Source organism: Augochlora pura, chromosome 2 (genome assembly GCF_028453695.1).
Source record: "Augochlora pura isolate Apur16 chromosome 2, APUR_v2.2.1, whole genome shotgun sequence".
Classification (NCBI taxonomy): Eukaryota; Metazoa; Arthropoda; class Insecta; order Hymenoptera; family Halictidae; genus Augochlora; species Augochlora pura.
In genome coordinates this window covers 21294864-21321529 of record NC_135773.1, presented here as the reverse complement: position 1 = coordinate 21321529, position 26666 = coordinate 21294864, and the positions used below count along the sequence as shown (strand labels likewise).

Here is a 26666-nt window from a genome sequence, read left to right as displayed (position 1 = left end):
AGCGTGGCCTAACTTATTTACAGGATGCAACGTTCGATGAAATCGAGAAATGAACGTGTAGCTGAAGTTCGCGTCCATGGGCGGTGCGGGGTCCATTACCATTTCACGAGGGGATGTTGATTCCAAGAAGTTTCTCATTCTCGTTACAGAAATCGACGCATAATCTCGGTTTAACGGAGAATCGCATCGACTCCGGCTGAAAGTATATTGGACAATACAGTGTCCATCGTTTTCCCCGTTCGTTTGGCATGGGATTCCGCGTGACACCGCGAATAGCGATCGTTTTCACGAAAGCCAGCGTCGCTCTGACGTGTGCTTGGCCGCCGTCGCTGCGAGCGACGGAAGCTGAACTATTGTTCTTCAGAGCGCTATGGTGTATCGCGTTCGCGAGCTCGATCGCACTACTTTTGCCGTTGTTCAACGCGATTTGTGAGTATTATAATGAACCTATCATCCTCGGGAAGAACGTGAGCCTTTTCGCGGCTGTCGCGCAAGTGACGATCAAAATGATAGTGTGTCGATTGATGCAACAACGGTTTCGGGTAAGTCAATTGGACCAGACATGGGCAACCAACTGGCTGCGATCCTGGTGTGACTTTCTATGCGCATACTTTGTGATCTTTTGTTTGTGGAATTTTGTTTAAACATGTACTATGTAAATCTTTCGATTCGATCCAGTATAGATCAATCGAATGTGAAGTAGCAATTTATTTAACTTCTTTCAATATTGTGACAATTCTTTACAAGTGACAGAATTGTTTGTATAAAATCCTGATTTTATTACGATACCCAATTTTCGATTTCGCTCAATTTTAATTTCACTATATCGAATATTTTGAAGTTTGTGAAAAATTCAAAGCTCGCAACGTGGCAGTAATAATTCGAATCATATGAAATAATGTGAAATAATTTGCCCATGCCTGCGTCGGACCGGCGGAAAATCAGATTCGAAGTGGAACGCGGTTTTCAGAGGTTGTTCGACGAAATGGAGACGTTCTGCAAGCACGCGACGAAGGAGGAGAACGTTGTTCTCCAGCGTTACGTGGACCGGTACAAATACAGCCACGGGATTTATACAGCGTGGTGCTTTCTCACGACCGTTTTCGTGATAAGCGGCCCGTTGTACTCGCCCCAGGAGTTCCCCACGCACGCCAAATACCCTTTCTCGGTGGAACGCCAGCCGCTCAGGAGTATTCTTTTTCTCCATCAAGCGCTGGTCGGTTTCCAGGCTTCCGCCGGAATGGCGATCGATGCTCAGGTCGCGCTTTTGCTTCGGTACGCGACGGCCAGGTTCGAGATCCTGGGGAAACAATTGGACAAGGCGAGGTCTGAAAGCGAATTGAACGCCTGCATAGAGAAACACACCGATCTTCTTAGGTAAACGATGCACCTTGTTTTAGACTTCGAATGCATGTCGATGCACCTGAATGGTAAAAATAATGCATTACGTCGCAGTTTAGTTTATTTGTTAGAGTGCAAAGAAAATGGTACGATGTGTTTTATGGGTATTTTTGTTGTTATTGCACGTTTAGGGTGGAAATACGCAGGTTAGGCACTGGATTGAAGTATCTTGCAACCTAGACTTTACGTTCGCCATTATACTTTTCCGAACGTTAAGGATAAATAATAATGCAATGTGTATCTTCTTTAGTACTTATATTTCTTAATAGAACTTTTTACTTTCTCTGATTTAACCTCTTCAGGGATCGATTTTTATAATAGGGAAGAATCTATTTAATTGTTTCTTTTTTATTTATTATTCATCTCGTTTTAATCGTTGAGGTTTTTTTCAGCATTACTGAGGGATTCTGTAGGAAATAGTTTTTCAACTGATTCTCTTTTTCTCTACACTTAGAACAATCAGAATTTTAAGAAAACTAAACGTACATATACGTGGCAGTATACCAGAAGAGGTTAAATAAGGAAAGACACCAATAGAATACGTTGAATTCAATATAAAGAAAAATTAATATAAAATACAATAAAATTATATTGACATAAATACAATATAAAAAAAATTCAATATTGAATTTAATAACAGAATGCGTGCTAGTGAGAGAAAGGATAGCATTATTTCCAGCTGTTTACTGTTTGTTAAAAATTCTCTCATCTGTTTTTTTATTACTAAAACACAACTGTTTTGAAGAATACTTCTGTGAAACAAATTTTAGGTACACAAAGAGTATATACAGGGCTGTGAAGTTCATAGTCTTAGCCACCGCGGTGACGACGAAACTTGCAGTAATTTTCGGCAGCCTGAATCTGGTTACCGTAAGTATGTATAATGTATATGTAATGTATCTGTAATGTATGTAATGTATGTGTAATTAGTAATGTGTGCACGACTTTTGTGAATTTATAAAAATTATTTTGCCGAACAGAAGCAACGACTACCATTGAAAATTTTATACGCCCTCGTTGTGGTCAGTGCCAGCGGAGAACTCTTCATGTATTCCTGGCCGGCCGACAGTTTGATACAACAGGTAACGAAGCGATCCTGTCGAAAAAGTTAAAGTCTCCGACTTTATTGTTTATCCTGTACCTTTGCAAAGGGTACGTACACCGCCGAGAAAGCTTACAATACGGATTGGTTCCAACGTGACGCCAAGTTACAAAGGAAAATTTACTTCATGATAATGAGGTCTCAGAAATACGAAGCGATTCGAATCAGCGGCTTACTGCCACAAATTTCTTTGTCCTATTATGCAAAGGTAGGTTCTTAACAAATTACACGTGATATTTATACGTTTCTTTTCGAATTCTGTCGAAAGGGTAGTTACGGTCAGGAACTAATATATGTGAGCACCCTTTGACAAGCGATAACTTTTTCAAAATAACACTTGGATAGCATTTAGATCGATAGATAGATCTTTAGATCGATAGACAGATCTTTAGATCGATAGACAAATCTTTAGATTGATAGATAGATCTTTAGATCGATAGACAGATTTTTAGATCGATAGATAGATCTTTAGATCGATAGACAGATCTTTAGATCGATAGATAGATCTTTAGATCGATAGACAGATCTCTAGATCGATAGATAGATCTTTCGATAGATTTATCGCGCATAAAAGTTACAGTGCAAAACGCGTTTTTTAAACTTTTGTTCTAGACTCGGATAAGAAAGTTAAAATACGTAAGCTTTTTATTTTCTTTTTGTCATACCAAATAATAGCAAAATTAAAAAAGAATTATTTATTCATTGTCTAGTAGACTAGTTCCTCTATTATCTAAAAAAAAGAAGCAAATAATGTAGTCCACTCTTAAAAAAGTTATACCGTTTTAACGAGTGTCCACAAAATACATTAGTCCGCGATTGTATCTCATGAAACGTAAATGTTTGTAAAATATGACTTGAGTCGTTCAATTAATAACTAACTTCATCTGTTTTCAGTTTCTCTACACGGCATTCTCTTACTTTACCGCGTTGCGTGTAATGGTTGAAAAATTCAGCATCGGTTCAGACTCCAATTAAAAAATATTAGATTGTCTCATAAGTTCGTGCATAACTTAGCGTATTTATAATTCTCGCGTCGCGTTTTATAAAACGCATAGCTGACTAAATTTTTACGCTTTCGTCAGTTTCGTCTGTAAAAATCATTCTAGAACCACAAGTCGTTAAGTTATAAAAATATTTTCTATTTGATATTAATATTAGTTTAATATTTGGAAGATCCAATCGCTACAATATTTTTCAGCCGATAACAAATTTAATTTTAAATTTAATAAACGCAATAAAATATGCTTGACAAAAGTATATTAACGATAAACCAAAGAAATGTTATAGTAATGGGATCGTGTGGTTGTTTAAAAAGTTGGAAGAGATTGTGTAGAAAAAGGGAATAATTACATTTTCTCGTAAGATTAAAATATTACTTCATATAATATAAAAATAAACGGAACGAACTTATGGGACGATAAATTTAGTTAAAACGAATTTGACGTGTTTGCTAATCAAAGGGTATGGATTATAAAGAACCATGAAGGATACAAAGTTGAATTAATAGGCTTCATAAATACCGATTTCTAATTGGTAGTCGAACTTGATTTACGTATGATAATTGGTTCGATCGATCGAACTAATTGTTTAGTGAGGAATCAGGGTGCACGCGAACAGGTGAGTATTAAAAACAAGGTGTAGGGATTATTTACCCTACGGTGTTTATGGAAATCACCAGGAGAGGTTTGAAATAGCAAATATTATATATTTGTAATATTATATATTTACATAATATATTATGTAAATATCAGTTACTCAAGCCATTTTGAATAATATAAATAATTATTTTTACAAATATTAATCACTGAATTCGATGGGGGGTAATTTTAACCCTAATCGATGTAGTATAAAATGATAATCGGACTCAAAAAGCATATTCTTCTGCAATCTGTTTTCCCATTTTTAAAGTGACACAATAATTTATTAAACACAGACATATATTTTATAAGCACTGCAAGCATTATAAAATTAACGTTGTAAATATTCATGTGTATGAAAATAAGTGTAAAATTATTGTTGTATATTATATATATACCATCATGAATTATATAATTAAGAGAAATAATTTGATAATTATCAATGAAAATAATTAAATTTTATATTGTATTTTTATAATGCTTTTCTCATAAATTCTATTTTCGCTACTTAAACGTAGTAGAAATGAGATATACAGAAGGTTCGCTTCTTCCTTCTATTTTTCGTGAACTATCGGTAACGTTGAACGCAACGCGAAACGTTATAAAAATTCTAGATCCCCCAATGGGTAAGGCAGAAAACCCCATAAGATATACCTTTCGCCCGACGTCTGCTTCACCACAGATGTCGCCATCGTACCAAATAGTAGAATTATTTAACAATTTCGTACGAATTTCTTGGAGAAATAAATTCAGCACACGAATTCCACATTCGCAAGTAATTGATCAGTAACAAAGAAATTCGTTCGATATTTAAATGTCTCGCGAACACGTTGTAAACACGACTAATAAAATGTAACGCGATAAAGTTGTGGTGCCTGTTATCCAAGGTTCGTTATAAATTCAGGACGTGAGAAATTATTTTTTATATCGGCGCATCAAAAAATTCCAACGCCGACGATAATTAATAAACTTTTAATTATTTTTTCGCGTCAGAAGGTCTTCTGTGCCCGACGGCGTTGTCGTTTGAAAGCAACGGGGAAAATCTCGCGATACATCGAAGCCCCATTATTCATTTTTTTTTTTTTTTTTTAAATGAGAGTTATTAAGTACTGTTCGACGGGACCTCTGAAATATCCAAGGGCATCATTACACGTAATTGTTGGCTTTAATGAAACAAAGCCTTGTCCACCGGTGGTAATAATTCGGTCGTTACGATTTCTTTGTCTCTCTTCAAAAGAAACGTGAAATCACGGCCGCGATGGAAAATGTCCGTAATTCCAGCGTGGTTAAAGCAATTATAATTTTCTGTTACAACCAGACTTCAAGAATTAAAATTGTGAATTCTTCTTCCGACTGTTGTCCTCCCAGCGACGGACTTTTATGGCGCGCACGCATTATTTTGTCGTATTGATTTGGCCTTTCTCTTCAAACGATTATCGAACTTACATTTATCTGTACTAGAAATATATTTTTAATTGTAGGCTTTAGATTTCATTTATTTATTAAGCCTAATTAAGCCTAATTTGAAAACAATTTCATTTTTCTCGGTACACATGGAAATCGTGTCTCTCGAACTGTATTATTAAAGAAAATAATAATTTTTCACAGAAAGATACTGTTATAAAATAAAATAAAATGCTTCTACAATTTTGTATGAGAATAAAAGTTGATAACAAATGAAAAATATATTTCGGATACTGTATTATTATTCTAGTATCAGGTTACTTATTAAAGCTATAAACTATTTGTCTCTCGTTCTGTAAAATCTGTCTCGCAGTTGTATTTGGTATTTCAATAAAACTCAGGTGACTGTAGGAGAAATGATGACGGGTATGAAACATAAGGCCATCGTCGTTTTGTTCAGAAACTTTATTTATTACATACACTAGCCGACTACTATGCATGCGTTTGGGGCACTCGGATATAGGGAGTTCGCTTGAGATCCGAAGCGCGTTGTTACCTCTGTGGTTTTGTATGGTTGCGCGTTGTTAATTGTGTGTCTCTCTCTCTGTATATGTACGTATCTATCGCGTATGTGTCGTGTGTTCTCGCATGTGTATATGTCGTGTATTTTACTCGTGTGTCTCACAAAACAACATCGTGGTGTTCGTTCATCTCGCATCGTTTCACCGTTGCCTCCGCAGAGCATGTGGTACCTCATCCCGCAATTGATTCATTTTAAATTATAGTGCTTTATGTTACGTGTTTATAGTCCAGTGTGACCAAGGCGAACGAAACCTTCTGCCGGCCGGTCCAACGAGGACCGTCGTCCACAAAAATAACGTGCGAAGAACGTGACGCAAAAATCGGAAGCAAACGACGACTCCTTCGAACATACGGTGCAGACCTCGAACCGCGAACCCCGGCAAAAGGGATTCGTCCGACTTGGCGTGCCTCGTAACCACATATATTCGCGTTTTATATTCTTATATATATTTATATTTATATATATACCTTTTTGTATTTATATAATTATATACAGTGAGCGGGTAGAGTCAGGTAACGACGACGTCGCGGCCGGACAGCTCGCACTTCCAAGCGGAACGATAAAAATTACAAATCCGGCGTGGCCCTGTCGCCGTCATTCTTAGGCACCGTGCCGGCCGTCATGAGATCCAGGAAAAAAAAAACGCATAACAAGAGGGGAACAATGACGCGCGCGAGATCAAAATACTTTGCCGTTGCAATTTCTCCTAAAGCTTCGCTCTCGGGTTCCACCTTTCAAATCACCGGCCTCGAGATCGAAAATCGATTGCTAGGTTTTGCGACTTTGGAAGATTCTTTGCTCCCCCTCTCCATCACCCCACTGTTCAGTCCTAATACAACGCCGAGCTCTCCGTTCGGCCGTCGAGACGCCGTTGACCCGACCACCGCCTCACGTAGGTGTATCCCGTAAATAAAGTATAATGCCTTAACAAACTAGAACTTAATACCGACTTATTGCACATTTGACAACAGTTACGTTCTTTCTTTAAGTACTTGTGGGGGTATAGGAGGTCTTCCGCTAATAAACATTTCTCAGTAAAACACACCGTGTCTCGCCAGGTCGCGAGATCCTCGCTCTCTATCTCTCTGTCTCTCTTTCTCTCTCACTCATTCTCTCACTCTTTCTTTATCTCTCTCTCTCTCTCTCTCTCTATCCTTCTCGCACGCACGTCCAAAAGTATTCACGCAATTATCGACGAAATAAATCCAGGATTCTCGCACGTGTTCCCGCGGTTCTGTCGCGGTGAAGCCGCGTAGAACGTCCGTTCCGCAGCGACGCAAAGGCGGCGTCCTCGAGGTCGAGTTATCGATGTGACATCTAATTCGTTTCTCGTCCCACATAAATCCACACTGATTCGTTTAATTAAGTCGTTCGTTGCAAGTTTCGTTCGGTGGTCTAAAAGGATCGAAATCTTCGTTTCGACGGTCGCGCGCGATCGTTCGCCTAATCGGAGCGCGGCACGCTCGCTTCGTCGTCGTCGCGTAAATTACATTACGTTTATACCGGCACCTGCGGAAAACAGAGCGCCGTCGCGTCCGAGCTACAAGACAGAAGCTACAAGAGCGAAGACACGAGAGTCGGTCGAGAATCTTCGATGCGAACGGTTCCGTTAAGAAAACAATACGAACGTGTGCGCGCGCGTGTGTGTCACGCTTCGCTCTCGCGTCGTTGCTCCGATCGTCGCGGCTCCGTCACGAACGCGCGGCCGACGCGCGAGACACGCGCGTTAACGATAACGCCACAATACGGATCGCGGTGGGTACGCGTGACGCAGGTACGCGCGCCGCGGTCTATCAAAGCGGCTACACAGCTTCTAATTAGTTATCGGGTGGTGCACGGTGTCCTCGTAAACGCGAGGACACGCGCAGAGAGTTCACGGAGTCGGAGTGGGTTTCCGAACGGGTTTCGTCGGAGGCGTTATCCTCGTTCCGCGATCGATGTGATCCGCCATCGTGCCGGCCGTCCATAGGCCACCGTTTCGTTGATGAGGACCGACTCGAATTTGCGATTCTCGTTGCTCGTTCCGTTTCCGTTCCCCCACCCCCTCCCCCATCCCTCGTCCGTGTCGTGGCGAAGAAGAACAGCAACGCGAAACGCGAGAACAGCGTAGGCCCAGCGCGATACTCGCGATCGCTTCGATGACGCCAGCCCGATCATGGCGGCGTGTTCGTTGTGCATGTAGGTGTGCCGTTTGTACATTACCGGTAGGCAACTCCACCAGATCTTCTTTTACCCTGATTCAGTCTCCATGATTCGAATTCTGCTACGCGATACCATTCGAAGGCGTGACTGCGACGATTCCTCTCCATACGATTTCGATGGAGTCTATTCTCTCTCGGTGAACTCGAGGTGCGTTTACCATCGATCCGTGGCAGACGCGCGATCGTGTTCGATTCGTCGACAGGGATCGGCGACGCGGTGAAACGCGTCGTAGAGGTGGACTGGGTTTTAGGTCCCGCGGACCGGTCGCCGAGTCCGCCGCGGTTCATCGGCCGGGAGAGCAGACTGTCTCAGGTATTGCATGTGTTTCCCAGGTTGGTCGGGGTCTCACGGGAAACGAGGCGAAACGGTGATTAAACCGAGGCGTGCAGCGTGCTCGTCTGAGGACCCGAAGGATAAGCCGCGCCGGTCGGCGCCGCCGTTGGCTGCAGGCTCAGCTGGAGCTGGTGCTGTTGCGCCTTCGCCCTCAGACAGGCGATGCTCTCGTTCCTCAGCTGCTCCGTGTCTTGGACGATCCCTGCGGATTTCAGATTTCACCCCGGTTAACACACCTTTCCTGACTGTCTTCGTTAACGCTATTCTAATTCGCTAAGCTTTCAACCCCCTATCGGCCGAATTTTTCACATTAACCCCTTGCACTATTCCTCCTTTCATGCTGTGACGATTAGCACCTATTCGTACTTAATAATGTTCCTGATAGAACAATTTTTGTTTCCTGTATCGTCTTTACTTAATTTAATTCCTAGACTTTGATAACAGGAGAATTTATTCTTATGTCGATGTAGAAGAAATTAATAATCTGACTTGTTATTATAGTGCAAGGGGTTAAATATCTATCTGCAAACAACTTGTATGACATTTACTTTAACATTTCAGGTTGATAGCGTTGCCAAGTGTTGACGCAATCAAGAGGTATAAACTATCTTGTGAAAAATCTAAAATTATTTGATAAAATGTCGATATACGTAACCTGAAAGCTACGGGGGCCCATAGAGGGTTAAAAAAGCAACGGGCCCTTTTATATCGATCTGATTACTGACTTGACACGACTGTATATTTTACTCTGCCGTGAATACAGAAAATCTATTCACATACCATAAAGACATGGCTTTTAATTTGTGCGCAATCTCGGGAGAGACAAACTTAATGTTCTTAATATTTATCTCAAAAGTTGTATCAGCAGAAGATATTCCACGGGTTAAGGAAGCTTGAATGTATCTTTAAAGATGTCGTCATCAAACTGTGGATACGACGTCAAATTTTCCTTAAAAATAAGTGTCGAAGACTGAGAATTTTCAATGGTTTGAATATCTTGAATCGAAGCACGGAAAACAGTATCGAAATTTGACAATATCAAAATTGTACAATAAGTCTTAAAATAACTGCTTTGATGCAGAAAATTTTTATACAGCTTCACGTAATCTTTACAATAAATTGTTATAATACCGGCGATTCAGAACCTTTTAAAAGGAGATTTTAAATTGGTTCTACCAGAAAGAAGAATCTTCTAAATTGAGATCGCTGTTCAACGTCTACAATTTCCATCGAATCGAACAAAAGTTCTCAGGCTTCTCGCGGGCTTTTTGCAAAATAGTTTCAGTTGGATGAACGTTACCTGACGATGAAGACGGTCCTATACCATCCTGGCTTTCTTGTCCGCTCTCCGAGCTAGTCGGCCCGCCTTGGTGATGGCTGTGATGGGGGCTGCTTCCGCTTCCGTTGTGGTCATTTCCACTGTCCTCGCCGCCGGACTTTAGATGCTCCGCCGCTTCGATTGACTTCCGGTGCATCCCTGCGGGGCCACAGTCAATCAGTTCTTGATTATTTTCGATATCTTGACTAAAGCTGCTCGTCTTAGATGATTGAGCTGATACAGACGAACAGAAAAATAAAATCGGGATTTGCTCCTCTGCTTTCCTTTTTTTCTTTTCTTTTTTTTCTTTTGTGTTATCGTTTCTTTATTTTTAAATTTTGTGTTATCGTTTCTTTTTTTTTTAAATTTTGTTTCTCGTTTCTTTTTTTTTTCTTTTGTTTCTCGTTTCTTTTTTATCTTTTGCACGCGCGACCATTAAGCGTTGCTCGCTCCGCGCGCCTTTTTTGTTTAATCAAGCCTCTAAAATAATAATCGCACGCGCTTTCGTCGTTCACAATTCGAAGCTTTATCCGAAGGTGTGTGTGTGTGTGAGGTTAGCAAAACTTAATGGAAAAATCGTTTTTTGGAACGCCGCGCCGAGAGAAATAAATATATTGTTGACGGCCCTTACCCAACAACCACGGCGCCACCGACTCGTTCTCCTTGGCGCTTTTCAGGATGGTTTCTGGAAGCGGCAACGAGTGTCGCACCATCGCTCCGTAGAGCCCGTACTCCGCCATTATGGTGCTTCTGCCCCAGCATTTCTCGGTTTTGCGCCATTTTGCTCTCCGGTTTTGAAACCACACCTGCAACAAAGGTAACGGCGATGTAAAGTATTATTGGCGTCGAGAAACATTTTCTATTTAAGCGTCAGCAGATAGTCGCGTACACTTTCGATACGCAATTTAAAAAAAGAAATACTGTTGCTCGATTAATTTCATTTCGTTTCATTTCCACTTTTACGTACATTACACGCGAGGTTTATTAACCCTTTCGATACTAGCGCTTTATCCACTGTGACACTATGTACATGGGTTAATCCTCCTTTATATAAAGATTAACTCCTTGCACTATAATAACAAGTCAGACTCGTGATAGAAATTTCACGCAATATTCCACAAAAAGTATAAATATTATTAATTTCTTTTACATCGAAATAAAAATAAATTCTTCTGTTATCAAAGCTTAGAAACAAAGGTATATGCAGACAATAAACGAAACGAAAATTGTTTGGCATTTTTATTAAAAATATTAAGGATGAATAAGTGCCGATCAACGCAGCGTGAAAGGAGTCGTAGTGCAAGGGTTAACAAAAAGTGTTTCCTGTAGCTTCAATATTAAAAAAAGCTTGTATAAAATTCTGTTATTTATACCGGTCATCGCATGGACGTATAAATATATCCGGCACTCGTATCGAAAGGATTAACATTCACGTTTTTCAATTCGAATCGGTTTATCTCTGAAGTTAATTCAGTCCCTTGTTCGATGGTTTTGTTCAGTGGACTTTCAGAATCGATGCTACCTTATTACGAAATAAAAATACTCGTTTCATTTTTCTAGCATGGAATATAGCGTGTATCCGCATCATTCCGGTCTCGACTCACTTACCCATTTAATGATCATTGTCTCCTAATTGGAACGCAATGGCGTGCGATCGGTTACGTGCACGCGGTTCCATGCCCGCTCATAGTTAACTATTACGCCTAAACGATCACCTTGGGGCTCGTTAGCCTGTTTTTTCGCGGTCCGCCGTACAGCTTCGGCTATTTGTTAACGATTCTGATCATCGGACCACCTAGGGCGGCGACGCGTGCCGTCTTCCTTGGGTACGCGTTCGGCTCTCCCACCCCATCAAACCAGTTTCAACTTTAACGAGCTCGATTTCCAAGTTTCCCGCGCCCGTGAACTAACACTAAGTAAACCAATCGTAACCGTGAAATTGGTCATTGTTACGTCGATCTTCGTCATGCGACTCTTTAGCCGCTCGCGGCGCGTCAGCGCGCCCCGAATCAATATCCGCCGACATTTTGCACAATTTTTTAACGACAACCCCCGACACTACTCAGCACAATCTTCGCACTGTATGTCTAAAAATTATTTAGATACACTCGCGTAAATTTCTATTGAATATTATTTAATGTGAGATTTCTTTTGCTTTAACCCTTTGCGTAAATTTCTATTGAATATTATTTAATGTGAGATTTCTTTTGCTTTAACCCGTTGCCTTATTTTCGCGCTCCCGAATCTGCCTACATTTTACACAATTTTTTAACGACAACCCCTGACACTACTCAGCACAATCTTCGCACTGCACGTTTAAAAATTCTTTAGATACACTCGCGTAAATTTCTATTAAATGTTAGTCAAGCCAGACAAATTTTTTTAAATTTGCAGTTGAAATGGCTTCGAGGGCAAAGGGTTAATAATATTTATATGTAGTAGATTCTGACTCGTTATTATAATGCGAGGGATTAAAAATGGACACTTTGTCTTTCGACATGAAAAAGCGTTGCAAATCGCTTCTAAAAATGTCACCGCGTCGATATTTATCGAACGCGTGCTCGACAACATTCGACAGCTTTCGCAAAGATCGGTTTCCCGTGAATAGTTCTAAAGATGCGTTTAGTTTCGAGCTTTATAACGCCTCGACTGAAATCTCCGTAGTAGCAATGGTCGCGCAGCATCGAAACGTCCCCGTGCAGAAGGATCGCGCGCCCAATACCGGCATCGAGAACGTTTCGCAACAGTTTCGTTCGACAGCAGCCAATCCGTCACGCGCGGGCCCCGTCTCCTTCCGGCGGGCCGGTGTACGTGATCGTCCGAGGATGTTATTTAAAAAGGCCTGCACACGCATCATTTGCGAGACGTGTGCATCGAGCGGGACACAGCGGGCTGCAGGGGGGCGGGGAGGGGAGGGTTGGAGGCGGAGGAGGCGGCGGACGAGGTGGTGGCGGTGGTGCGCGGCCGGAGGCCAGGGCGTGTACCAATTTGTAGCAACAATGCTAAAGTCACCGGCAGAATTGGAACGTAATTCGAGTGAATGGGAACCCGTTGCCCTGTCAATTTGCGCTGCCACCCCGAAATTATCTTCCTCCTAGCCATCGAACGGGGCCCCGGCCATGTTTTTTTTTTCAGCCGGGCAGGCAGCCCGCTCTCCCCTGCGAGCGAGCGGGCGCGTTTGCGGGAAAACGGTCGCGGCGAAACGCTCGTCGCTCCGTTCGCGACGCGTAGACAAAGAATTTTCATTTGGCTACGCGCTCGCGGGACGAAGCGTCGCGCGCCGCCCGGCGTTCGACGCGATGAAAGAAGGCTCGAACGGATCCTTCGATTTTCTGCGGTTGAAATCTTTGACACCGTCGATCGGACCCGTAGATCCCCCCGCAGGGGGATCCCGTAATCGAACGTAATAGTCCGTCTGTTCCCGTGGCGGAACGGAAAGCGGACGCGCGTCGAACGCGAAGAAATGAAAAGGGGATTGGAGGCCGCGGCGGCGGCGCGACGTCGCGGAAATGGTAATGGTCCCGCGGAACGCGAGAGAATCCTGCAGGAAATCTCGCATTGATCGAGGACAGGCCGTTCTCTATTCACTGACGCGCAAATGATTGTACCGATCATAAAGCTGTTACTCGATTTCTGTGCGAGCTCGCGGGAGCATCGTTCCCGCCGTGAGCGCGCGCGGGCTCTCCGCTCTGCCGAAGACGCGTGAAACGAAGAAGACGAGTTTAAACGGACTTCCACCGGTGCGCCAAGTGATTCTGGTTTACTGCAGTGTGTGCTTCCGTCACCCCATTTCCTTCGCGCTCGCTGAACGAGCTCGTCCTCGGCTGCTCCTAGTCGAATCATTGTGCTTCGAGGAACATTTTACTACAAGCTGGTTACTTCGCATTTTCCCGCGATCGCGTAACCCTTTAGTATATTCTATACTGACGTCCCACAGATACAGAATTTCTCTTAAAAGACTTAAAAACTGGCGACAGTGGTTAACCCTTTGCACTCGAACACATTTTAAGCTTAGATTCAAAATTGCTATTTTGACCAGCTGTAGTATGGTACTTAGTATAATTTGCTATATGAGATTGAATCTTGTGACTTGTAAAACTGTTATACTTTTAACCGAAGGGTATTTAATAATGTCAACATTATTTTGTTTATTATATAAAAATTTTCATTGGCGCTTCAGAGGCGCCACTCGAGTTAAAAGGCTTAATCTATACCGATGCTACATCGTTTAGCCACGAGATGTATAAAATTAGTATCTAAACAGTCGCGCTTCAACCACCAGGGCTGTTATCATTTAACACATACCATGTGCATCTGTTTTCGAATATCTCCAAATCATTCTCTTCATTTCTCTTTATTTAACGCTCGCATGAATTCCTCCAGCTTCTCTTGAATTTGTCTGACACGTTTCAGTTCTTCGACTAATGTGACTCTTCTATCACTCAACAATTGTTCCTTTGTATCCTGATTACAGTCTTCTAGCCTTCAATCTATTCTGCATGTTTCACGGGAAACGGTGAGAAATAGCGTAACTTCATGGCTGAACAAGTTCGTAGAATTATTCGAAGGTGACTCGAATAATATCTAAATATTGTAGAATTATCAAAGGGGCTGCGGAAAGGCAACAGAGCATTTTTGAAGAATGCCTCAACGGAGGAATCTAAATATTCTGGTGAAGAAGGGTTCGCGCAATGAAGCAGTGAATCGATGTTACGTTGCTTATGAAAATAACCATTTTCGTAGACAAAGACCCATTGCATAGAACAGAAAGCAGGATCATACATTTGCATCTTAGAACAAAGACGAAAGAAAATGGCGATAGTTTTCTTGCACTTTTCATGTTACTAACTTCATGTGACTAACCAATATAGCTTCGCGTGAGTTCAGAGCATTTTTCAAGAATGCCCCAAAGAAAATATCCAAATATCCCTATGAAGAAGGGTTCGCGCAATGAAACAGTCGATACGTTGCTTACGATAATAACCATTTTCGTAGACAAAGTCGCACTGCATCGAACAGAAAGGAGGTTCACGCGTTCGCATCGGGAAACAGCCAAGCAGAAAGACGAGGACATCGAAGTCTCGGCGTCGCCTGAGAAAACAGTGTCCGGAAGCGGTATCGCCACCCTTTCGCGAGCGAAGCTCGGCGAAACGAGCCGAGGAATCCTACAGAGAGGCATCTCGGAGTCGGTTGAAAGCTCCCGGGTCCATCGCCAATGAGTCCTTTATAGCTGCACGGGATCGGAAATCGCGTACCGGGATTATCCTTCGGCATCCTGGAATAGCTTACCAAGGAGACGGAGGACACCGAAGCACGCCTAACAGATATATAGACGTCGCAGCGACGAGGGGCAGGGTGGTCGAAGGGGATGGAGGACGAGGGGGGTTGGGGGGTGGTGTTGGTTGGTGGTGGTGGATCGCGGCGGAGGAAGCAGCGGTAGCAGCAACGCGGAGGAAGAGAGGATCCTTTATGGTGTACGTTCGACGGCTCGAAGGAGCGAGAAACTCCGACGTTGAGGCTTCTCTCGCCCTCCTTTTCCGCTGCCTCCGTCTCCTCCGCCTCATCCTCCTTTCACCTCCTTCTTCGCCACCCTCCTCCAATCCCTTCCCCTCGTCCTACCCCGTTCCACCGGCCCCGCCACCCCCTTTATTGGCACACCCGGTATAATAAGGAGTGAGTTTGTATTTAGTCGGCCATGCGCAGTACTGGCTGTTGGCGTATCATCGATCAGACCGGCGACTGACTATTGGACCAAAACAAGAGGATGAGAATGGGAATGGGAATAAAGAGAGAGGGACAGTCGATATATAAAGCGCGACGGGGAGAGGCGGGAAAGTCGGCACGGGGAGGGGTGGGGGGCGACGGAGAGGGAAATGGAAAGAGAGCGAAATGGAGGGAGAGAGAGTGAGAGAGAGAAAGAGAAACGCGTTCGGTGATACTTCGGCGAGAGAGGAGGACACGCAGGGGCGAGAGAAAGAGACTCCGAAGCGAATATACACTAGCGGCGTCCAAGTTACGCGGAGCCGGTGTTGGTGTATAGAGAGATACGAGGCGCAAGTAAAGAGGGTGATGTTGGCCTCGGGGGGGAACGGGGGCGAGGGGCCCGCGGGTAGTTTCCTATGGATTACCAATACACCGATACAACGGGGAGAACACGGTCGCGAAAGTCAGGGATAGCCAGCGATCAGACGGGAAGAGACGACGGTGACAGTGGTTGAATAAGGTGTACGGGGGAGGATAGGGGGGCTAGGTTAGCCGGGAGAAGGAGAAGCTGATGAACAGGGGGGTAGGGGTAGGGGTTGCCGGGTAGCGGGAAAAGGAAGACAGAGAGACGCGCTGGATAAAGAGGACGGAGGCAACAGCACCCACCTGCCTGCTTCTTGCTGCAACACTCGAGCTCGATGCCAGCACGATGTATTGAAACTGAGGCTTGAAGAGTTGCCGTCAGGTACTAGCAGGACGAGGGTCCTCGAAGGTCTACCTAACCGAAAGCTTTTTGATTTTTCCGCCGTGAAGAGAGGCAGCCCGGAAACCACCCCGCGACGATACAAGATACAGAACCGCGGCGCGGCGAGAGACGCCGTACCCGCCGCCGCCGCTGCCGTCGCCGTCGCCGTCGCCGTCGCTGCTGCTGGTGGAAACGAGAGAACGAAATTGCCAGCTAGACAGCAGACAACGAGGCCGTTATTTTTCTCTTAGCAGCTCGACCGACATTGTCTTTCGCAATCCGAGCATTTCCGCCGGACGGATAGAGCTAAGAACCCCGTCGCGATCCATCGCCGAACACTCTTTTTCCTCTCTCTCTCTCTCTCCTCTCTCTCTCTCTCTCTCTCTCTCTCTCTCCGCCTCGTGGATCACTACTAACACCTATACACGACCGCGCGCAAGCAAGGTGATACTGTCCCGAGGATAATTGGAGATCTCGTTACTCCACACCGGTAACTTCAATTTACGATCGACCGATAATGAGATATCGAGTTCTGCCGCGCCTATCCCCTAACCGTCCGCGCCTGCCCGATCCGCACGAACCCTCCGCGGTCGTCAAAGCTCAGCCCGATACCGGGACGTATTAGATGCCTGTTACGTGCTTATTAAACGTTTTCCTCGATCCACCGTTTTACCGTCCCCCGCACACGTCCTACACTTTGCCGCGATTTACGACCGGCTCTTTATTAACTTCTGCTTCTCTACGCTAAAATGATTGGACTTGAAACGCGTAGCTATACTCTATTTTTTACTGTATTAAATATGTACTGTATATATTACATTATTAATACTATATATATATAATAATAAATATACACATATGGTAACACTATGAACGTATAACATATATAATAATAACTATATCATATATGTGCTAATACTGTATTTTTATCGAATATATGCACAGTTGTATCGAACAGTGCTCGACATGCAAATTGATGTCTCAATATCAGATTCTGGTCTCTGAATCTAAAGTTCCGGCGGCTGAAAAGAACGCACGGTTTCACACAGAACTGAATAAGAGTTGTTAGCCGAATCAAATATATGTTTTACACTATTTCAGTATCTCGTGCCGCGATACAGACACCCACCGAGTTCCGCAGTTTGTTCACATATTCGCACAGATCATTTAATGCGACGTCGGCTGATCAGCGGGCCGAATAATGGTCGGAGTTTCCCACAAGCCGGTCCGGGGGCACGCCAGTAAGCCAATTAATTTGTTCAATAAGTAACGCGCGTGGCGGCGGACCTGCGCGAGGTCGCGTTAACCCCCGGGAAACGCATCACTTGTTTGCCGCGTAACGCGAGGACGAGCACGGCCGTGCCGGGCTGCTGGGTCCGGTCATCGCAAATAGTTAGGCACGCCGGTAGATTCAGCCGCAGGGATGTAGAGACCCCATGCTGCGAAGTGGCACGCGCCGGAACATCATTAGGTGGGACACTTGCTGGACGGAACGACGACGACCACGAGGGTCCTGAACGTTAATCATGACTTGGGGCCCTCCCCCCCACCGAAGACGAAAAGAAGTTCGTGAGTGAATTAATATCGACTGTATTTCGATGAATGCCCTTTCGAGTTTACTGTGCGCGCTATAGGGAACATTCCGAGCTATTTAGCAGGAAGATTAAAGTTTGCTTCTGGTGTGAATGAATTATCGAGGGGCGATTGGGAGAGCTATTGCTTCTTGTATAGCAAAGTTAATGGGTATAGTATTAACTGTGCCGGGCGTGGAAACGAGTGATTGGAAGCAGTGCCTTAATAATGTACAGAATAATATCTAATATAAAAGTCGTTCACACAATTAAAGGCTCCATTTAGTTACCATACTTTTTAAATTAACTAAACATTACCACATAGTTACAACGTTACAACATCGATGCTGGATCAAATAAAATTCTGTCACAAGTTGTACGCAAAAATTGATTCGCGCATCTGATATACTCTGGTATACTTATTTAGTTACTAATCCAATTAATATTCGAAACGACTTTTCTAACAAATTGACCGGTATAAAACGAGAGAAATAAATGGAACATGTTTAAGAATCTGGTCGAGTGAACGACAATCTTTATTTTTAAAGATAATTAGAAATGTGCATTGTGTTTTTGCGCGTTATTGCGGGCAGCACTTTCGTGTAATTTGTTTTCGGGATTCGGTGGCAGGGTGTATGCGCGTGACGTCGTCACTGATTAATCTTCCAAAACGGCTTGACACCTCCTTCAATACCGCCTACTGATCAGTTGATTAACAGTGAATCGCGTGATTGGGGTGATCGATTGTGTGGTATAGGGGTTAATGGGGAATTCGATGAAGCTGCTCCACCGGCGTCGCGGCGATATTCAAATACCATTAGACGCGGTTTACACCAAGAACCTCCCCATATTAACTCTATGATCGTTCTAGTACCAACTCATAATAATTCTTAACACTTTATCGCCTGTAAATCGGCTTTCACCCCCTCCCCTGTGAATCAATTGCCATAGTAACCCTCAATTTGTTATCTATTATTGAGATAAATGTGCTAAATTGTACTACTAGCTTCAATATTATTATACAAATTTTTAAATATCAAATACCTTTCGCGATTAATAAGATAAATGAAATGGAGAATATAACATTTAGCTAAATTTGCTTTGAGTTGATTATTGCATCATGTTCGAGAGCTTCAACATAAGAAAAATGTGTAATTCGCATCATTTGTCAAAAATAAGAACTTAACCACTCGAGTGGCGACTCTGAGGCTCCATTAAAATTGTTATTCTTATTCTATAATTACTTTCACAGATATCACCAAAGCTCGAATTTAAAAAGTTGTTGAAAATATAATTGTTATATCATAATTTTATATAAATGTTATAACACTTTGTTATACAGACTGGAGTTGTTATTAGTCAGAGAAATTATTTTATATTCGTAGTTGAAATGTCTCCGAGTGCAAAGGGTTAATTTCGCTTGGAATAAAAGTTAGAGGCGGAGCTTCTACGACTAATCTCGCTGCAAAACAATTAAGTCATTTATCGCGCGACTTCCATCGGCAAGAAGCAAGTCACGTATCGTTCTGTGATTAGAATTCGTCGATTCGGAATATAACGAAGCTACTCGGCCATTCCAATCGAATCACCGACAGTCAATCGACGCCGATCGAAGACCGTTACCGCAGGATCGTCTCGAAAAGCCGGCGACCCCGAAAACTCGGGATCCCGGCAATTCCTTTCCCATTTTCCTTAAACGGGACGTACCAAGGACACATTAATTAATCTCCCGTCCCGCGCTCCGCACAGACGCGCGCGTCCCACCCTCCCACCCGTCTCGCCACGGTTTTCAGCACGCAGACGCCGGGGCTTCGATAGCGTTTCATCGGGCGGCGGAGGGCGTGGCGAAACTTCGGCCCATGTTTCTAACTTAATTCGGTTAGTCGAGATTTATATCCGCATCCAGCCTGTATCCTCTTGTTCCCGTTTCGCCCTCTCCCGAAACCCGCCCGCCCGCGCCGCCAGATTTCACCGTGGGCGCAACGGGGGTTTATTAGAATTTATAAGCGGTCCCGTTGACAATCGAGCTACGCCCAAATTGCTGGATATTCCGTGCTGCCCGATACACACGTCGCGGGTTGCTCGCCTTATTTATTTGCCACCCGTTGGACCGGAGGGGGGGGGGATGGCGCGCGCGCGGGGGGACACTCGGGATGCGCGCGTTATTGGTCAATTTTTGGGGTGGAACGCGGCCAGCCGGAATTCATCGCTTTGTTTGCCGCCGGTTTTACGAGCCTCGCCCGGCCTCCTTTCGCTCCCGAAAATCATCGACCTAAGAAAACCGGCCGCGGTACTCTCTTCTCCACACCACCCCCGCAACGAAATTGCCGGCTGACGCGTAAGCGTCGCGTAATTTGTGGGATCTCGCGTGCGGAAATTGGCGGACCTCTGCCCCGACACTGATACAAGAATGAATCGCGCGGCTCCAATGACAGCGCGACTCTCGCGCCTCGCTTCGAACGGCAAACTGTCCGCGTCGATCGCGAATTCACCGAACGTTTGCATTTTTTTCGGTCGCGTCCGTCATCCGGAAAGGATTGCTCTATGATACGCAATCTGTGGATACCAAAGCTGATTCTTGGCTTCGGGGGCTGGCAACGTTTCAGGGAATGGACGGTGATCAAGAATTTGCTCAACTCTATTAACCCTTTGCACTCGACTCGGAGGCGCCACTAAAAATTTGCTTTACTATTTCTCTAAATAATTGTGGTAGCGTCAGATTCGTTTATATTCGGACATGATCAAAGTAACAAATATTGTACCTGCTAAATTCAAATTCACTTGATAAGCTCAATTTCGTATGCATAAGTCGCAATAAATTATATAAGAGAGGAGTACCAAAGATCAGAAAATATGTTTAACACGTTCGTCGCTGTGTCACCCATATCTGGGTGACACTAATTTCAGACCAATTTTGAAAATTTATTTCTATTGCAACATATTCGAGCAAAATGAATTCGAGTACGATTTTTCGAATGCGAAAGAGTTCTAGTGACATCCCCTATGATAAATGTGAACTTTTCGTCAATCAAATGTATTTCAAGTGTATAGGGGTACATATTGACAAGCAGGAATGGAAATATTTCTTAATTCGTGCTTATTCCTCTTTGCAATAATTAGAATAAAATTTTAATTGTCAAATCCTAGTTCATCTGCAATTTTCCTTTCTAATAAAACCATTTCTTACATTTTCTGATTTTATATAATACACGTCTTTGCTATATATTAAAATATGTATTTATAATATCGTTTTATACAAATTACAATAGCAAACCTTTCCATTGTACCAGCTTTATCGAGTTACGTCGATTTGAGAGACAAATCAACCCCTTCTCTAACAATATCGTTCTTTCCGATGGAACTAAAATTCTGCCTACGTGTCCACGATAATTATTTGAACAGAAACGATGGACAAACAGAGAAACTGAAGCAGCGAAGGAGATAGCAAGGCAAAGGGTTAAACCGAATGATGGATACGTGTTATTAATTGCCGCAATATTCGCCGCATCGAAATATCAACTGATCGAAAAATTATTGCCGGATCCGTTACACACCCCAGCCGTGTTTTCCGCGTCTCATGGGAACGTTATGGGGTCGCGGGGGCCACTTGTCAGTGTCCGTTCAGACAGCGAGAAGTCAGAGAGAGAAAGAGAGAGAGAGAGTGTTTGCCACCCTCGGCCCGTGAAGATCATTTAATCATTCGACGACGAGCGATAGAAAATTCATGAGCTTGACGCCCGCCACCGGCCGCAACCCCATTATAAGGGTCGCAGGGTCCACCGGCTATGGGATTCGAGGATGCGACCATAGGCACCGCTTTTATGTGCGAACGATCGGTCGCTTCTTACGAGCGGATTATGAACGTTCCCCCCGTTGCGTCGCCGCCACCCGTTTCTCTACCCCTCTCGAACGCCCGCGGATTGTTGGTCGCTGAATCACGCGTGGAAATCCTATAATTCGACTTTAATTCGATCTCGTCGGCAATTATGACGGCGAGGGAGGGAGGCGGGAGGGGGAGAGCGTCAGGGAAGAGCCGTAGAGGGGGTCCCGCCGTCGGATGACCCGGTTCCGCGCGACGGAAAGTAATCGGGCGCTCAACGTTTCGAACCTTTTCGATCAATTAGTTTCGACAAAAACTCGTCGAATCCGATTATCCGGAAACTGCGTGTGGCATTGCCGCGTAATTGCGCGCCATTATACGCAAAAATGCTGCGAGTCGACGAAAAAAAGGGGAAAAAAAGAAAAAAGAGAAAAAAGGAGGAGAGAGAGAGAGAGACCCGGGTGTCGTCGAACGAAATTATGCGTCCCAGCGAGCCGATGTGCCCCGTGTTTTTTCGGGCCGATTCACCATTTAGGTTTACCGACCCGTTGAAAATTTCTTTTGATCAGCCGGCGATGCGTATTTTTTTTTTCTTTTTTTTACCGCGGATACGTAATTCGATTTTTATTTTTGTTTCTGCCACGGGGTGGGAAAATCGTTCTCTCGCTTCTACTTCGATAACGGGGCGCCCGCCGTTTTCTCGTCGTCGATTATGCCGGAGGGATTATTGGAAATTACATGCGAATTATTAGTTGATCGAGTAATTCGACTAGGGCCGAGGCGGGTTGACTGGTACTGTGCCGGCTCGCGATTACACACCACTCTCTTTTGCGAACGTTTTTTTGTTGCGCGGGGCCCGTCTGGTCATTGAGGGCCGCACAATACTTTGAATTTATTTCGTGTTTCAACCCTTTGTGCTATAATAACGGAGTCAGACTCGTGATACGAATTCCAAGCAAGATCTACTAAATATGAATATTATTAATTTCTTGTGCATCGTAATAAAAATAAATTCTTCTGTTATCGTAGTTTAGAGACAAAAGTATAATATATAAAGACAGTGGAAGAAACAAATGTTTCTGACCCTATTATTAAAAATATTAAGGACAACTAAGGCGTAGTTTTGATTTCAGAATTTATTTCTGAATAATTTTATAACGGTAAAAATGAGATATGTTTGTCATTTTTGTCAGGTTCCACTGGATAAAGGTGAATGTTTTACAGCATATCGCACCCTTAAAAAGTACTAAACGCTTTAAAACGTTGACGACGGCTTGACCCACGTCAGACCCGTGAGGCGGCGTACATTTGCTTATTTTTCTTGCATTTCACAGAATAGATACTACAAAGTAGGTCTATGTTATTTTATGTGAACATTGCAAACAGATATTCAATAGTAAAAACATGGAAATTCAATATTATAAACTTAACACAATTATTTAATTTTTGTAAATTTCGGGCGTCGACTCGCAGAGAAAATCGTGAATATCGACGCCGGCGTCAACGTGTTAATAAATACTGTTATGAAATATTATAAGAAATCTAATTGTTTTAATAAAGTTTTATCGTAGTTGCAACGCTTTAAATCCCTACATTCATGTTTAATTAATTCCCCTGAAAAATGCCCGGATACTAAGAAAGACAGAGCAGATTCTAACTGTCTGTTATGCGTTAAAGTACGGCAAAGGGTTTAAGATTACCAAATTCCAATAAACATTCTAGTCCACGTGATCACCATTTCAACGCCGATTCCCGACGATCGATGTGTTTTTCGAAAAACCGGAATAATCGTCGGCCGACGAGGCAGTTCGGATCATCCCCTTTGCGGTTGCCGGTGATCCGTTTCCAGAAGAGTGATACATTCGCGCCGGGGAGTAAGATAGGCGACGAGAACGGCGGTCACGGGGCAAGGGAGGGGAGGGGGGTTTCGAGGCCCGGGAAAAGAAAGAGGATGAATGCAGGAAGAGGCGAAACAGAAAATGCTCTCTGCGAGAGGTTATATTTTTGTGAAACGCACTCGTCGCTCGGCAACAAAGGTCGTAAGCTCGTCCGCGGGGCTCCGCTCGGCGTCGGGATGCGGTGTCCGCTCGGCATCGCGGCTCTGCCAACGAAAAGCCGAGAAAGCTCGTTGGATTTTAGACGCAATCAATTTAGGCCCCGTCTTTGTGCGCGCGTGCGAACGCGAGCGCGAGCGCGACACACGCTCTCACCGCGTTCCCGCGGTTTCGCTCGGCGCTCGGCTTCGCCCAGAGCTCGCAACGGGCTCGTTGTATGTATGTGTGTGTGTGTGTGGGTGCAAGTAAAGCTCATCCGAGGACACTGCGCTCTCGAGTATTTAATGCGTTCCGTAGCTTTGTAACCCCCTCCGGCGCGTAACACACACACACACACACACCCGCACACACACAGGGAAGAACACCCTTCCTCTGTGCGTGGCCTCTCTCGGCGCGGGTGCGCGTGCATTGCTTTCCTGTCGCGGCCGTGGCCATCGAAAAGACAAAATCAATAATTGGGCACGGACCGGGGCCACGAAATTTCCTGCCGGCGACGATTCCGCGGCCGCTGCCTGTATCGCTTCCACGACTTTTTTTGACTTTTCTCGACGGCTCTTTCGAAGCCGGATCGTTTGAGAGAGAACGCTGGGTGGATTAGGTCGTTCCGCGAGCCCGTGTCGCAGATAATTTTCAAATTATAGTTGCTTTCGCGGATGTTTCGCGCTTTACTCAATTGTGTTATTAACACTTTACCGATCGTAAAAATTTAGCTTAATGTTAAATTATTTGTTTCTATTTTGATTTTATTTGTTTTATTAATATCTATCTCGTGAGAGATATGTAATATTTAGAAAATTATATAGTAATATTGAAGCTCACTATAGTACAATCTAACACCTTTATCTTGATAATTGATATGAAATTATTGGTTACTATAATAACCGATTTGTATAGGCTACCAATCGGGGAAGAAAGCCGATTTGTAGGCTAACTAAATTAATTTATAGGAGCCACGCGATTATATAAGGAAATCCCTACCAGGCCGCGCACACTGGTATCGTGGCAATGCGAAGCGCGCTACTTGCAAATTAGAATTTACTCGATGCATTGAATCCATTAAAATTTTCTGAAAAAATACGTTAGTAATAGACTCCAGTATTAAATAAAAAATCAGAGGACTTTAAATGAATTTTAGGTAACAACATGAAACAATGTAAATTTGTTAGTTTTATATCATGTTTCACGGTGTCAGTCACCGGCGACTGACGCGGCCTGAACGGAGAGCTCAGTGTCAGTCACCGACGACTGACGCGGCACTCGACGGGTTAATTGTTAAAGGAAACAATTAAAGGGAAAATGTACATGTTCAATACAGAGCGAAAAGAATAAATGTAGCTAATACTATACATATAGTTACACCAAAAAATGAATATATATATAATAAAAAAATAAATATATAAATATCTATATAATATTAAGAAAATTATTATTAAGAAACTACTATTATTAACTTACTACTATTAACAAAATGGTAATTTGGTTCTGAAAAATTGCTATGCATCAATTTGTCAAGTTCAAAGATTGAAAGTATTTAAAGAAACAATTTTCATCTAACCCTTTCGCGTGAATTAATTCAATGCTTTTTTTTTGTTATTATTGTGAATAGACGTGTCGAGCTCTCGGTAATATCGGTCGAAAATTCTTCCCGTCTATATATTCCTGAACGAAAGCACGGCACAAAGGGTTTTACATTTAAATCAATGACTATCACATCCTTCTCCGACGCTTGATCACATAATTTGAGATCGAAGTCACCGCTGACGCTCTCCAAACGGGGATCCTCGACGGGCCCGAGAAAAAGGAAAGATATTCGTAATCCGTTAACGATGGTTCGACGCGAAAATATTTATTTTGCCGGGGCCGAGAGGGCCTAATTTCAGAGCCGGCCGTTGTTTACACAGCGTTAGCCACGGCCTTTAGAACGTGTTAACGTCTTCCCTAGGCACTCGAACTCTGCAGTCCTTCGCAGCCTTTTATCCGGGATATCCACCTGTCGTTCCCCCGGCCGGCGGAGAATTGGATTTTTCAGAAAACGACGATCCACAGAACCGAACCAACAGACGGTAATAGTATTATAAATAGTAATAGTAAAGTTTCAGTAATAGGAAACGATCAATAATAGTAAACTATCAGTAATAGTAAACTGTCAGTAATAGTATAACTATTAACTATAATGATAAAAAGTTATATATCCTAACTATCAGTATATGGGAAAGTTTCTTAAATAAGTTGTTTGCAATATATGTGGAGTGAATTATAAGTTCTCATTATTCATTTAAAATCAAATAGTTGTTACTAGAAGAGGATACGTATATAATCATGTTCTTATGATATTTAGATTTCTTAAAAACAAAATATACAAATTTAAACTAATAAAATTTTGTACTTTATATTCCATTGACTTTTCCATTAACATTGCATGTTATTGCATTAAACCAATTAATTATTTAAAAAAGATACAACTATACAACTATTATAATATATAAGATTCTATTTGAAATATGTATTGTTTTTTTTAGTGTGTTTAATAATATAATTTTTACCTGTCCGCTCTATCTTGGAACTCTATCATTTACTTCAACTTATTACAACAATTTAAGGAAAAGAAACATTTACATCAAACTTATGTTTCTTCTTATAATTAGCAAAGACAAATTTTATTTTTAATGTTTCTATAGACACTCCTTTTCCTACAACTAATTAATTTTCTTTTTGCAAATTAATGTTCTTTTCGTAATTAGAGCTTCGATTATTTAATAGAGTGAAAACATCAGCAAAAAACAAACAGACGTT

The 26666-nt window shown here is 43.1% G+C and overlaps 2 protein-coding genes across 2 annotated transcripts in view; one reads left to right on the top strand and one right to left on the bottom strand.

Moving 5' to 3' along the window:
* The first annotated feature begins 110 nt into the window (after positions 1-110).
* Positions 111-3757, top strand: LOC144475170 (odorant receptor 13a-like). The gene is made up of 6 exons (XM_078190777.1): positions 111-542; positions 971-1377; positions 2172-2271; positions 2382-2483; positions 2553-2711; positions 3398-3757. Exons 1-6 carry the CDS (start codon positions 249-251, stop codon positions 3476-3478), a joined length of 1143 nt encoding a protein of 380 aa, XP_078046903.1. The 5' UTR covers positions 111-248; the 3' UTR covers positions 3479-3757.
* A 4943-nt stretch (positions 3758-8700) lies between these two features.
* Positions 8701-26666, bottom strand: part of LOC144477328 (uncharacterized) — a 106070-nt gene continuing 88104 nt past the window's right edge. Inside the window, exons 5-7 of the mRNA XM_078195012.1 lie at positions 10612-10786; positions 9963-10214; positions 8701-8864 (exon numbers count right to left, since the gene is read on the bottom strand). Coding sequence (XP_078051138.1) covers positions 8701-8864; positions 9963-10214; positions 10612-10786 — 591 coding nt within the window. The remainder of the gene's footprint in view (positions 8865-9962; positions 10215-10611; positions 10787-26666) is intronic.

What these genes read in the sequence shown, in the direction of transcription:
- LOC144475170 (XM_078190777.1), top strand. Translation starts at nt 249, where the DNA reads ATGGGATTCCGCGTGACACCGCGAATAGCGATCGTTTTCACGAAAGCC. An exon ending in TGATGCAACAACGGTTTCGG is followed by an intron (nt 543 to 970) that starts GTAAGTCAATTG and finishes CGCGGTTTTCAG; the next exon opens with AGGTTGTTCGACGAAATGGA. An exon ending in AAACACACCGATCTTCTTAG is followed by an intron (nt 1,378 to 2,171) that starts GTAAACGATGCA and finishes AACAAATTTTAG; the next exon opens with GTACACAAAGAGTATATACA.